This window comes from Sceloporus undulatus, chromosome 7 (assembly GCF_019175285.1).
Source record: "Sceloporus undulatus isolate JIND9_A2432 ecotype Alabama chromosome 7, SceUnd_v1.1, whole genome shotgun sequence".
NCBI classification, from domain to species: domain Eukaryota; kingdom Metazoa; phylum Chordata; class Lepidosauria; order Squamata; family Phrynosomatidae; genus Sceloporus; species Sceloporus undulatus.
Genome location: NC_056528.1, coordinates 18,441,916 through 18,455,310, shown reverse-complemented (window position 1 = coordinate 18,455,310; position 13,395 = coordinate 18,441,916). Strand labels below are relative to the sequence as shown.

At 42.8% G+C, this 13,395-nt stretch overlaps 1 protein-coding gene across 1 annotated transcript in view; it reads left to right on the top strand.

Moving 5' to 3' along the window:
* The window catches only part of VAV2 (vav guanine nucleotide exchange factor 2), a gene marked incomplete at its 3' end in the record, with an annotated part of 139,098 nt that overhangs the window by 118,186 nt on the left and 7,517 nt on the right, over positions 1 to 13,395 (top strand). Inside the window, exons 11-20 of the mRNA XM_042478722.1 lie at positions 774 to 869; positions 2,668 to 2,736; positions 5,901 to 5,987; positions 6,246 to 6,331; positions 6,817 to 6,949; positions 8,417 to 8,526; positions 9,489 to 9,590; positions 10,374 to 10,462; positions 11,567 to 11,583; positions 12,600 to 12,615. Coding sequence (XP_042334656.1) covers positions 774 to 869; positions 2,668 to 2,736; positions 5,901 to 5,987; positions 6,246 to 6,331; positions 6,817 to 6,949; positions 8,417 to 8,526; positions 9,489 to 9,590; positions 10,374 to 10,462; positions 11,567 to 11,583; positions 12,600 to 12,615 — 805 coding nt within the window. The remainder of the gene's footprint in view (positions 1 to 773; positions 870 to 2,667; positions 2,737 to 5,900; positions 5,988 to 6,245; positions 6,332 to 6,816; positions 6,950 to 8,416; positions 8,527 to 9,488; positions 9,591 to 10,373; positions 10,463 to 11,566; positions 11,584 to 12,599; positions 12,616 to 13,395) is intronic.

Below are 13,395 nucleotides of genomic sequence, written 5' to 3'. Positions count from 1 at the left end.
ATTTCCTCAAGCAGTTGTGTTTTTCTAAGTTGACTATGGGAATTTCTCTCTCTTGATTCCTTCTTCCAGCTGCATGATTGGCAACGGGACTGAAATTCCCGCTTCATTTTCCCACCCTCAGCTTCATTTTGCAATCCAAAGAAAAGGCTTGCTGCAGGCTCCAAAATAGGGATACAATCAGTATGTAAATCTTGTAGAACCTTTAAGACTAACAACAAGAAAGAAGTTGGCAGCATGAACCTTCATGGATGGAAATCTACTTCCTCAAATGCATTTGATGGAGATCTTTGAATTCTAGGCATACAATTGCTAGGAAGGTTCATGCTTTTAGTAAAGCATGTTCAGTTAATGAGAAATTTGGGGCAGATGGGGGGCAGTGGCTGGAAATTTAAGGGTGCATCTACACTGTAGAAATCATGCAGTTTGGCACCACTTTAACTGCCATAGCTCCATCCAACATAACTTTGTGTTTTGTGACACACTAGCACTCTTTGACAGAGAATGTTAAAGCTGCAAATCCCAGGATTACATAGGATGGAGCTACAGCACTTAAAGCAGTGTCAAACTGCATTATTTCTATAGATGCAGCTATATATATTTAGCCACTTGTTAATGGTGTTGCTTTTTCCTATATACTGCCTATTCCTCATAATTCATGGGCTGTGTGTTTGCATGGGAGAAAGGAAAAACCTCTTTTTGGGGTGGGGAATGCCAAGTTGGATTTTGTCCAGATCTGTTTCATTCCCCTGCCCCTTTTTTGTTTCCTGTGAAAGGAATGCACCTTGAAGGTTCAGGATGGGAAGTTCAAATTGCAAGACCTGTTGGTGGTACCGATGCAAAGGGTCTTGAAGTATCACCTCTTATTAAAAGTAAGTTTCATCAAACCCCAGGATCCCTCCTCTTGAACTGACCTAAAAATCCAAGAGAAAATAGTCCCGGCTGATTTATAAGACGGGCAGTGTCTTGAATTCGGAGTGTCCATATCCCAAATGGTGGCAAAGACAAGCCTCCTGCAATTCTTGCGGCTGCAACCATGAGTGTGGCTGAATACTAGAACCAGAATATGTCTGGTTGGAGTTGAAGGTTGGATGAAAGTTAGATTTGATGGCCCTTCAGGTCCCCAACTCTATGATTCTATATGAAGAACCAGCACTCCCAGTGCACCACCCCAACCACCTAAAAGCTGAAGCCTTGTTTAAACAAGGAATCGGTTTTCATGTGTTTTCAATTGTTCCAAATTAATGACTTTAAGTGGATTCTTGTTTCATGCTTTTTACATTTTCTGTCTCACTGACTGTTTTATCTGTTTATTGATTGATCAATTGATTTCACAAATCGAAAATGAAAAGAATGGGAAAGGTGGGGAGAGAAAGACACCTGTTTCATTCTGGTTTGTCCCATCTGGAGGCCTCCTACTGCTTTGCTCATTCAAGAAAATATAGCATTAGGGCAAATCTCTTCAAAACAGACTCTGGGGATTAACCCTGGTCCAGTCCCTAGGCACTCCATATGACATGCCCTCCCCCCTGCTCAGAAAATGATATATAATTCCCCAATTTCCATGTGTGAGATTTCATATGCACCCCTGTTGTCCCTCCTCTTTTAAACATTAATAGAGTCATTACTCCAGCTCCGCAGTGTGATGAAGTCTTCTGGTGCGCTGTGTGACCTTGCCGAATTCCACATTGTTTCCCACAAGAAACAATTAGCGATTGTGGAATAAGTCTGCAAACAATCTGATTATGTGTGAAATTTCTTCTGTCAGCTCTGTGTTAACCAGTGCACCAGCAACATCCCATAATTAAGTGATGGTGGATAGCAGTAGGCCTCTGTTTTGCATCAATACACGGATGCAAACCCAGGGCTTGAAAATGGTACAGTACTTTTTTGGAATACCACTTCCAGAATCTTCCAGCTAGGCTGGCTGGGGGATGTTAGCATTCCTAAAAAGTTTCATTTTCAAAACCTGGGTTTGCATTTGTGTAATGATGCAAAGCACCAATGCAAGCCCAGGTCTTTAAAATGGTACTTTTTTGGAAGACTACTCCCAGAATCCACCAGCCAGCCTAGGTAGAGGATTCTGGGGGTTGTATTTTTAAAAGTAGTGATGCAAAACAAGAGCCAGTGATCTGATTGTTGGACTACAACTTTGGCAACCAGGGTTCAGTTCCTCGTTCAACCATGAAACCCATATGCTCTCAGCCTCAGAGGAAAGCAATGGCAAACCATCACTGAACAAATCTTGCCAAGAAAACCTCATGATAGGCTCACCTTAGGGTTACGGTATGTCAGAAATGACTTGAAAGCACACAACCACAACAATTGATGTAAAACAGGCCTGCTGTTATCTACCACCATTGCCAAACTCTGTCCAAAGTACCACCATGCCCTCTCAACTCACCCTTCCATGCTACGTCTTTGACTACTTCATATGTAAGATGGAGCAAAACAGATGTGTATGGTAACAAACTCTGAAGTATTGTGTTGCTCAGTCTCCATAGTTTTGTTCCAAATGAGAATGCAAAACAGCATGTAGCTGCACTGATCTGTCTTAACACTTGTAGATCTTAATTGCTCATTCAAGACCAGGCCGTGGTGTTGTCCCTGTGAGCTCCATTGCAACAAGGCTCAGCACACTACTAATGGGCAGTTACAATTATCTTTCAGGAGCTCCTCAGCCATTCGTCTGATCGGCCCGAGAAGCAGTCACTCAAGGAATCCTTGGAGGCCATGCAGGTAGGAAACCACTTTGAGATGGCACTGGAGACGTCTACTTCCAGGACCCTTCTAAGGTTTAATCAAAGAATGGTGGACTTTTGTGCTGCCATACATGGTCCTTCCATTCCTCTGCAAGGTCAGTTTCCTAACTGCCACCCATGGATGGTTGCAGAGCCACCAAACGTCCTTCTCCCAGGGAGATACTCAAAACTCCAAGAACCTAGTGGCTATTGCAGCAAGTCCTACCTGATCCCCAGGTTAGAGATATCATTCACCAGAGTCCACATATTTACAGCTTTCGTCATGGCCACAAAGGCAGGAAACCTGTGATTATGAGATTCAATTATAAGATTATGAGAATCCTACCTTCTCTATGAGCTATCAGATGGAAGTCCTACAGTGGTGTTGATAGTGGATGAACACAATTACTTCTGGTACAGTCCATAAAAGTTTACAGTTCCCGAAACATGGTGTATTTGAAATTCTAGACCAAGAGAAGTCACTCTATTCTGTTTTGGTCAGACCTCACCTAGAATACTGTGTCTAGTTCTGGATACCACAATTCAAGAAGGATATTGACAATCTACAGGTAGGCAACCAAAATGGTGAAAAGTCCGGAAACCATCCCTTATGAGGAGTGGCTTAGGGAGCTGGGTAGGTTTGGAGAAGAGAAGGTTGAGAGGGGACATAATAGCCCTGTTTAAATATTTGAAGAGATATCATATTGAGCCTGGAGCAAGCTTGTTTTCTGCCTCTCCAAAGACTTGGATACAGAGCAATAGGTTAAAATGACAGGGAAAGATATTCCACCTGAACATTAGGAAGAATTCCCTGACTGTAAGAGCTGTTTGGCAGTGGAAGAAACTGCTTTGGAGTGTGGGAGGGCAAGTTACTTTTGGCATCCATTATCACTGAAGCATCCTTCAAGAACGATGTATGCTTAGAAGTGCCCGCCGTGTGTTCAGTGTCACTTACTCCCAATTAAGTGTGCTTAGTATAGATTGCAGGGAGCCTGCCTTATTCTTGGGATGGCTCAATGACAATTGATATCGTAATATTTCCATGGTCACGTAAGGAGACTGCAAGGGAAGGTTGAACTATCTTTTGAGGGAAGCTTTTCTGTCATGCTAAGAACTTGAAAATGTTACCTTTGCTTGGATGACAATGCCCAGAATCCCCAGTGACTGGTGATTTGGGGAGCTGTCATCTCAGGAATGGTAACCTTTCTAAGCTTTGGACATGAACGGTTTGAAGAGTCCCCAACATGTTCCTTGCAGCTCTGCTGGAAAACCGCCAGTGTAATTAAAATGCATTTTTCCTGTCACGGCGAGAAGGGTTTTCCAGCCTTCCCGCAAAGACTGAGCATTAGAACGCAAGGCAGCATTCAAAGGACAGGCCCTTGGCAATTCCAGGGAGGCTCTAATCTTTGTTTGTCTTGCTAACTGTTGCTGCCAGGAAGGATTGGGAAACCAGGGGACAGCATGATATTATAAGACTTGCCACTTTGGCCTCTTTAAGTTTAGAAGGTCCGGACCCTGGGGCTCATCTTTGAAGTTCTCTATGCCATTTTATGCGGAACTGACAGAACGGAAGGAAAAGAGCTGAGGGGGAAAGGAGATGCAGAGATGCAATTCACACACACACACACACATACACAGATCAGATACAGAACAGAAGCATTGCAATGAAAGGTCTGTTTCCTTATTTTCCCTTCTTTCCTTCCTTCCTTAGTATCACAGAGTTGTAAGAGACCCTAGGAGTCATCAAGTTGAACCCCTTGCTAAAGTGCAGGATTTCCAGCTAAAGCATCCCCAATCCAGTCTCATTTTGAAGACAGTCTGAAGGCATTTGGTTCCTTTGCCTAACCACTCTGTCTGTCAAGATGTCCCTTCAAATGTTCCATCAAAATTTGCCCTCCTGTAACTCCAAACCTTTAGACCTAGTTCTAGTCTCAGAGGAAGCAAAGAACAAGCCTGCATATTAGAATCATATTGGTGCATCTGTGCAATGTGCCCCCCCCAACCCAACTATATTCTGGGGAATCATGGAATTTGTACTTTGGTGAGGCACTGGAGCATGTCTGGCTGAGATTTCTAAGTACTCCTCCATAAACTGCAAATCCCAGGATGCCATCGGATGTCACCATGTCAGTTAAACTGGAATCATGGCACTATCGTTGCATAGCATGAAAGGGTCCCTGGTGTCATCGGCTGATCTTGATCTCTGACCTCTTTTGTGAATGTGCATTGTGTAGCTGCTGACATTACATATGTGGACACAAGCCACAATAGTGTTGAATATCTTGGTCACTTTGTTCTTGCACCAGTACAGAATTGTAAGTCTGACATTGTAAAGAATTCAGAGTCTTCATGTGTCAGCTGTTGTTGTCAAGATGCCTTTCTTCTGGAAGGAGGCAATCCCAGAAGAGGAACCCATGCAAACTTGCAGCTGGAGTGCCCAATTGTTATATTTATTTATTTCTTAGGACAGGCCTACAATTTCCCCCATGACCTAATATGTGTGCCCATGGAATGCACAGTCTGTGGGGAGATCATGTGCGGCTTCCTTAGTCGTCCGTCATTTGCTGCTCTCTTCCGTCCATCAGGAGAACTGCAGCTCTATAGCTGCAGAAGCCTTTCTTGTGTGTTGTGTGCCTTCAAGTTGTTTCCAATTTATGGCAACCCTAAGGAGAACCTGAGAGACATTGTGACATAGGGATTTGAGTGTTAGGCTACGACTCTGGAGATGAGGATTCAATCCCCAGCTCAGCCGTGAAACCCACTGGATGAGCTTGGGCAAGTCACATACTCTCAGCCTCAGGGGAAGGCAGTGGCAAACCTCTTCTGGACAAATCTTGCCAAGAAAACCCCATGATAGGTTTGCTTTGGGGTCGCCGTGGGGTTTTCTTGATGAGTTATTCACAGGAGGTTTGCCACTGCCTTCCCCTGAGGCTGAGAGAGAGTGACTGGCCCAAGAACCCTGGTCTCCAGAGTCGTAGGCCAGCACCCAAACCACTACGCCATGCTGGTTTCATGAACTCTTCTCAGTAGTTAAAAACAATGCAAAAGCATTTGTAGAAGTATGAGGGGTCCTTCCAGCCATCCTTTTGTTGTGATGACAGCTTCTGTTAGTTCCTACCAAGTAGGACTGTCTTATTCTGGCTTTTTGATCCGTTTTTTCAGGATTTGGCCATGTATATAAACGAAGTCAAGCGGGACAAAGAGACTTTAAAGAAAATCAGTGAATTTCAGAGTTCTATAGAAAACCTGGTAAGGCCCCCAACCATCTTGATGTCTTCTGCCTTCTCTTTGCAAAAATACTTAGCAGCTATAGTCTAGCCACAACATAGGGGTACCTTGTGTGGAGGGCTGTCATGAGCAGAGATGGGGCCAGGCATACAGACTTTTAAAGATGCTCCTTGTGGGACATATCTGAAGATCACTTGGGTGCTTGGTGGCCATTTCCGTATGTTTGGCACTTATAACTTCTAACGGTCTGTTTTAACACTTCCCTGCCTTACCCTACAGCCAGTGAAACTGGAAGAATATGGGAGGCCAAAGATTGATGGTGAGCTGAAGGTTCGGTCGATAGTAAACCACACGAAGCAGGATAGGTGAGTGCGGAAGCAAAACAACAAGTAATAAAAAGCTAATTTCAGAGAAACCAAATATTGTCTACATTCTGTGTATATGTGCCTTGAAGTCACCTGTCAACTTATGGTGACCCCATGAGTTCCAGTAAGGCTTCCTTAGGCAAGGAATACTTAGAAGTGGACTTGTCAGTTCCTTCCTCTGAGATATAGCCTAGAGCACCTTGGATTTGTTGGCAGTCACCCATCCAAGTACTAACCAAGACTGACCCTGATTAGCTTCCAAGAGCCAATTGGATCTTTTGCCTTTAGGGTATTTAGGCTCCTGTTATCCACATTATAGGTGACTTCCACCACTAATAAAACCAGGGATGGGCAACCTCAGATTCTGGAGTTGAATCTGTCCTTCCTGAGCTCCCAACCCAATCTTCAGGGCTTGCCCAGATAGCCATACCCAGTGACACCAACTGGGATTCTGTATTTCTTTACATTTTTATTCTTTCCTACAGGTATTTGTTTTTATTTGACAAAGTAGTGATTGTCTGCAAAAGGAAAGGCTACAACTATGAGCAAAAGGACATTATTGAGCTGCTCTGCTACAAGATGACTGATGATCCCACGAATAACAAGGACATCAAGAAGGTGGGGGCTCAACAGATAGACTTTTCCAGCTTATGGAGAGGCAGTTTCTTCGCCTGTGTACCTCTTTCTGGGTTCTATGGGGCCAATTTTAACTGAATATTGTAAGCACAAATGCACTTGAAATCCAAATGTGTGTTGTTAACAACATCACAGCCCCACTGCCAGTGGCAGGAATCACTCCCTCTAAGGTCAGAACGAGGCAACCAGGCATGTGATCAATGCTGGGTGCCTCAGTCTAATCTCAGAGAGACTTGGGACAGCAGCTAGCACAGCGGGACACACATGCAAACAGCCATCTGGTGTTGCAATGGAGTACCTAAGGTAACAGGGAGATGTCAGGGCAACTTCAGGACCAGAATACTCCAAGTTGCTCCTGGAGTAGTTTGGCCCATTCACTAGTCCAACCCACAGGCATGAAGGAATACAGAGCTGAAAGATGCCCATCTTTTTTAAAAGACCTCTAAAGATGGAGAGTCCACTGTTTTCTGAGACAGTCTATTCCATTGTTCAAGAGCTCTTACAGTGAAGTTACTCCTGATGCCTAGGTGGAATCTCTTTTCTTGTAATTGGTTCATGTTCTCGTCCGGTGATTTCCAAACTTTGGTCCTCCAGGTGTTTTGGACTTCGGCCCTCATAGCAGACAGTTGGCCAAGCTAGCTGGGGCTTCTGGAAGTTCCTAACATCTCAATGACCAAAGTTTGGAAACCACTGTTCTAGTCTCTGGAGCAGCACCTGTTCCCTTCTCCTGAAATCTAGGAAGGGGTCACACTCCTCCTAGTATTCTTCCTCTTGGTTATCTGCATTTACTCATTTTCTACGGTGGGCCAAGAATTGGGTGTTGGGTTTGTGAGGTGTTGAGGCCAACTTCCCGATGTAGGAGACTCAGTTTTAACCAGTTGTGTCTCCCTCCCTTCTCTCTGTCATGCTTCCCAGTCACATGGAAAAATGGTGAGTGACATCTACATACTCAAATGTTATTATATAGCAGCACTTGATATTTGTGAGTAGCACTGTGGAGCCTTTGGATGCTCTGTGCATGCATGGTTATATCCATCCTTACAAATGGCTCTGTGAGGTAGGCCTGTCGTTGTGAGTGGCTGAAGCAAAGAAAGCTGCTTTTAGATTTTTATTATAATTATTATTTCTAGCTGTATTTCGTTTTAACCTCTGCAGTCCCATATTGAAAGAAAGACAAGATATTAATTAATTCACTAATTAATTTATCAGAGCATGGGAAATATCACTGTTTTAGATCACTGACTTCCAGAATCCCCCCAACCAGCCTGGCAAGATGGAAGCAAAAAAGTAACTTTTCTCTAATTCTGAGCATTCTCCAGTCCCCAAAGCAAATCCTGACAAGCTTCCTGGATCTTCTCCATGCCTGTTTGGTTGCTGTTTCACTGCTGCAGAAGACATGCTTTTGGGTTGCTTCAACATCAGCCCTTCCCTCTCCTGTTTCTTTTGTAGTGGTCCTATGGCTTCTACCTCACGCACCTCCAAGGCAAGCAAGGCTTCCAGTTCTTCTGCAAGACAGAAGATATGAAGAGGAAGTGGATGGAGCAGTTTGAAATGGCCATGTGAGAGTCTCCTGGTTCATTGATGGTGATTGTTATGTTGGGAAATGTGAGAAATAGTAGTAGGTCTCTCAAGCAGAGTAATCGATTGGCAAGGCAGAAGCTGAACAACAACCAGTCCCATATTCCCAACCACACAGGGTCCAGAAGAGAAAAGCAGCCAACTTAATTTTGGCGGGGAGGAGACTGAATATAAGTAGCTTTACATACAACATTTGTCCATAGTCATTTCTGAGTTCTAATGGAAGAAAGGGGGAAAGAAGAATGGCATCATGTTAGAGTGATGCATGAAGAGAGTGAGTATAGATAGACAGACAAACAAGAAAGTCTTCAAACATGCAAACAGGTAGTAGTCAGTATAGGTAGGTAAATAGTCACTAACCCTGACATCATGATGATGATGATGATGATGATGATGATGATGATGATGATGGAGAAACCAACACAGAAAAACTGTTTGTTTTTATCTGTCTTCCTCTGCCTCAGCTCAGGGCCTGGTTGAGGTACATTAACACATTAAATATTAATTCCTCAGCAATGTTGCTTTATTTGCAAAAAAAAAAAATTGCTGTAACTGAGGATTTGTTATGCATAAAACTTGCACATGGTTGATTTGCATAGAAAACAGCATTTTCTGCAATTAATATTGAAATATTATTTTCCTGCACAGAAAATGCTGTTTTCTATACAAAACAGTGATGTGAAAATTTTGCACATAATAAGTCCTGAATTGCGAATAGCCTTCAATATATTTGTCCAGTCTGGAAAAAAACAAAGCTGAAGCAGAAAGCATTGGACAAGTATAAATGGCAAGGAGGAGGTATCTTTAGATGCCTGGTTCACTGCCCCCAAAAGCCTCCAGGTGATTCTGGAAAAGAACATGAAATGTTACTTGATTGGGGTTTTGGAAAAATGGTTGTACTTTTTTGCCTCTTGAGTGTGTTTGTGTTTTGCTTTCTTCCTAGGTCTAACATTAAGCCAGAGAAAGCCATGGCCAACAACCACAATTTCCAGATGTACACGTTTGACAAGACAACTAACTGCAAAGCATGCAAGATGTTTTTAAGGTAAGAAAAATAAATTCTCCGTACATTACTACATTTGGCTGTTCTCTGCACATGTTTCACAAAGGCAAGGGAGCGCATGTCTCCAGAGAACAGCGCTAAAGCATTTCTCATGCAGTATCAGCCTTTACCTGCTTAGAGTCTTGTGTCCTTATGGATTTTGGATTCTCTGGCAAGAATGTTTCTGACCCAGTCATGAACAAGAGTACATGGTTTTAGAATAATATTCTTGCTTCTGGGCTGAGTGTATTCCACTAGGAATACCTTGGAAGCAATCAATCTACAGTTAGCTAAGCTTTGCAAAACTCTTCCTTGCTTTTTGCATTGGGAGATTTACATAACAGGTTTTAGCACTGAAATTAGAAAGACCCAGAAGTGCCCATGGAACATGCTTACGATTTGGAGAAAGTCTTTGGCCAATGAAATCTAATATGTCTCTATGAACCTATAACCACAGATCATGAGTATTTTGAGGTGGATGCCTTTATTAGTGATAGTCAAGTGTCTGCACCCCAGAACAAATTTGGATTTAATCTGTGTTTTTCAAGCTTGGCCTCATTTTGAACAAAGACATCCTTCCATTGTCCTTGGAGCAGAGGGATGGTTAGAAGACCAGTCTGCTTCATCTTTGTGCAGTTTGACATTGTGCCTTTTCTTGATCCCATCCACCTAACAAATGTGTTGTTCCAGCAAGACTGTGTCTGTGATTTGCCACATTAAAAGATGTTGGGGGAAAGTGCCATGCTAGCAAATTTTAGCGATGCTCTCCACTTTGTCTTTCCCCAGAGGAACCTTCTACCAAGGCTACCAGTGCATGAAGTGCAAAGTTGGTGCTCACAAGGAATGTCTGGAGATCATCCCACCCTGCAAAATCAGTAAGTTCTCTCCAAGTCAAAAGATGCTGTTTACAATCTGGCTCTACACACGTGTGCAATTTTGAGACAATTTGTTTTTAAGTTTGTATTTTAATCCTGAGTCTGTGTGCTGTAGTTGGATGTTGGACTAGGACTCCAGGAGACCAGGGTTCAAATCCCTAGTTGTTCATGGAAACCTACTGGGTCATCTGAGCTAACACACTCTCTCAAGCTCAGAAAAAGGCAAAGGCAAACCCCTCTGAACAAATCTTCCCAAGAAAACCCTTGGATAAGGTCTCCCACAAGTTTGACTTGACTTGAAGGCACATTACAACACTTTGACACCTAGGCCGTGTTTCATGCCTCTGCTTTCAAACAAATACTTGTTGATTCCAGAGGTAACTAATATCTCCCCAAAATAAGTCTTTTCCTCAGCCAATCATCTTAAAAAGTAACTTTTCTCAAGCACTGGTTCTTGCAGCAAAAAAACAGCAGAGGCATAAGTCAGCTGAGAAGATATTTGCATCTGATAAAATGGGTTCTACTTCTTCATTCCTTCATATGGACTGATGCCATTGTCCTCATGTTAGCTGCAGCAGACAGAGAAATCACTTCTCCGTGAGTTATTCCCACACCATGGGAATAAAATAAAATGAATTTTTCAAGGCATGCATCAGGTCATCTCACAACACAAAACAGACAGACAGTATTTTCTCTATTATTTTTGCCCTGAGTGCCTCTTTCCATCCTTTTTGTTCAGAAGGATGCTATATAGATGCTGTGTCCCATTGATCTAAGTATCAAGAATAAAAGAATTGCTCTGCTCCAAAGACCTTACAACCTGGATTGTGAAGGTGGGTCAGAGTCGGAGGAGAGTAGAGAGTAGAGGGAAGGAAGAGATGCACAGATAACAAGAAGCTAAGAAGTGGAAAGCAGGGATTATTGAGGGGCTAGTCTGGAAACTAAAATCTAACCACATGTTAGGCAGCTTGAGCCTTTTCTCACAAGATTTCAATCGCCAACATAATTGGAACCGTTTCCGCCTGTTGGCTAAACAGAAGATTGAGATGGTTAATTTTACTGCCTGCACTGACCAGTCATTCCACTTTAATTTTTAACTTTTAGGTTCTCCACCAGACCAGGTAAGCTCCACTGCTTTTTTACTACTTCCTCTCTGGGAAGGATGGGGTGGGGTGGCCTTGGACTTTGTTGTGTGCATTCGAATATTTGCAAAAGGGGGTGGTGGACAGAGGCTGTTAGATGAAGAGGAAGGTTCACACATGTGCATGAGGGGTGAGACAGCTTTTGGAGACATCCCACAGCCATTCGACATTTAGATACCTCCTTCTATAATATTCTGCAAAGACATTGCAGAAGGGAATATCCTGTCATTCCTTCTGCAGCACCTTTGTTTCAGGTATGGAACGGCAACCAGAGACTGCCAAGCCCAGTGTAGTACTCATACTGGCTTAACTAAGGGTTATACCACCTCAAGAATTTTGGCCTCTGCATCCTCCCTTCCCCAAAGAAAAGAAAAGGGTGCGAACCTGTAAAAGTGCTGAAGAAATTGCACTCTGTAGTTAAAACACCACACTTAACATGTAAGGCTCCTGTGCACACATATTTTGTGTACCATGCAATCATTTCTTCTTGTCTCTCCAAGGAGGTAATTGAACTTTTAGATTGACTCTCAGCAGCAATCTGAAGTCAGCGCAGCCTTTTCCTCAGCTGTTCATCCACAATTTGGGTAGCACTCCCAGCTTCTCTTTTTTAAATGAACGGGTTCAAGAATAAAGCTTAGCTTTTTCATTCTCAAATCTTCAAACACTTTATACATATAACAAGAGCCCTTTAAGGTAGGTCAGTATACTTGTCCCCATGTTAACTGCAGGGGAGAAAAGGTTGATTCTAAAAAAATAACTGGTTCTGTGCTGCTGAATCTGCCATTGATAATTGATTGATTGATTCAGTCATTCATTCACTCTGATCAATATATGGGAAGAATCCAATTTGCTTGTTCTTGAGTCCCAGTCTTGGGGGGAAGAGTTGGGTTATAAATAATTTAATGAATGGATGGATTGCTTGTTCTGGCCGCCAGAGTAATCTATGACCAAAATAACTTGGATTTTAAAGCTTTCTTTTCTCTGTCTCTTGGCAGGACTCGCTGAATATAGGTAAGGTTATAATTTTCATCTCGTTCATTATTAGTTCTGTCGTTTTGTTTCAGAATACCCCTGAGGACCAGTACCATTGTTTGCCCCAGAAGATTAGCGAGACTTAAATAAGGGAATTTTGGTTGTGTAAGAAATGCCGACAGGTTAATGACCCTCTTTGCTTGTCACAGTTGGTACTGAATTAAGAACACTGATCTGCAAAGCACCTGCCCCATCTTGTATTATTAGGCTGTCATGTTTATTGCCAGCCAACCCCTCTTTTTTCTGCCCTTTCTTTTTGCAAGCTGTCTAGAAAATGTTAACTGATTCAGACAGAGAGTAGTCCTCACTAAATGAACATCTGCACCCAGTAATTTGTCAGCGAGCAAATTCCAGGTTTCCTTTCCAAATTTCCTCGCTGAGCAAATTCGACAAGAAATGGATGTGCCTTATTCGTGCAGCTTCTGGCAAGGTATAGGTATGTCTTTGGCTGTCCTTGCTGTTAAAGGTGCTTCCAAAGGTATCTCTACCCAAAAATGCTTTAAAAAATAGAAAAAAAGTCAGAAGCAAAAGCGACCAAATTTTCACTTCTGGTATTGATTTGGGGGGTTTGGAGGAGAGGTTGGATGCGGGGGATCTTGGGTCACAACTGTGCATAAAACTAGAGTAAGACACCATTTGTAGAGTCCTCCAAGAGCAGGGAAAGAAATGTTTTTATGGTTTAAAAGAATTCTGCTCCGGGGGCAATGTTGGGAACCACAATGACAGGCTTAAGAACATACATACTATGGGGTTTATTTT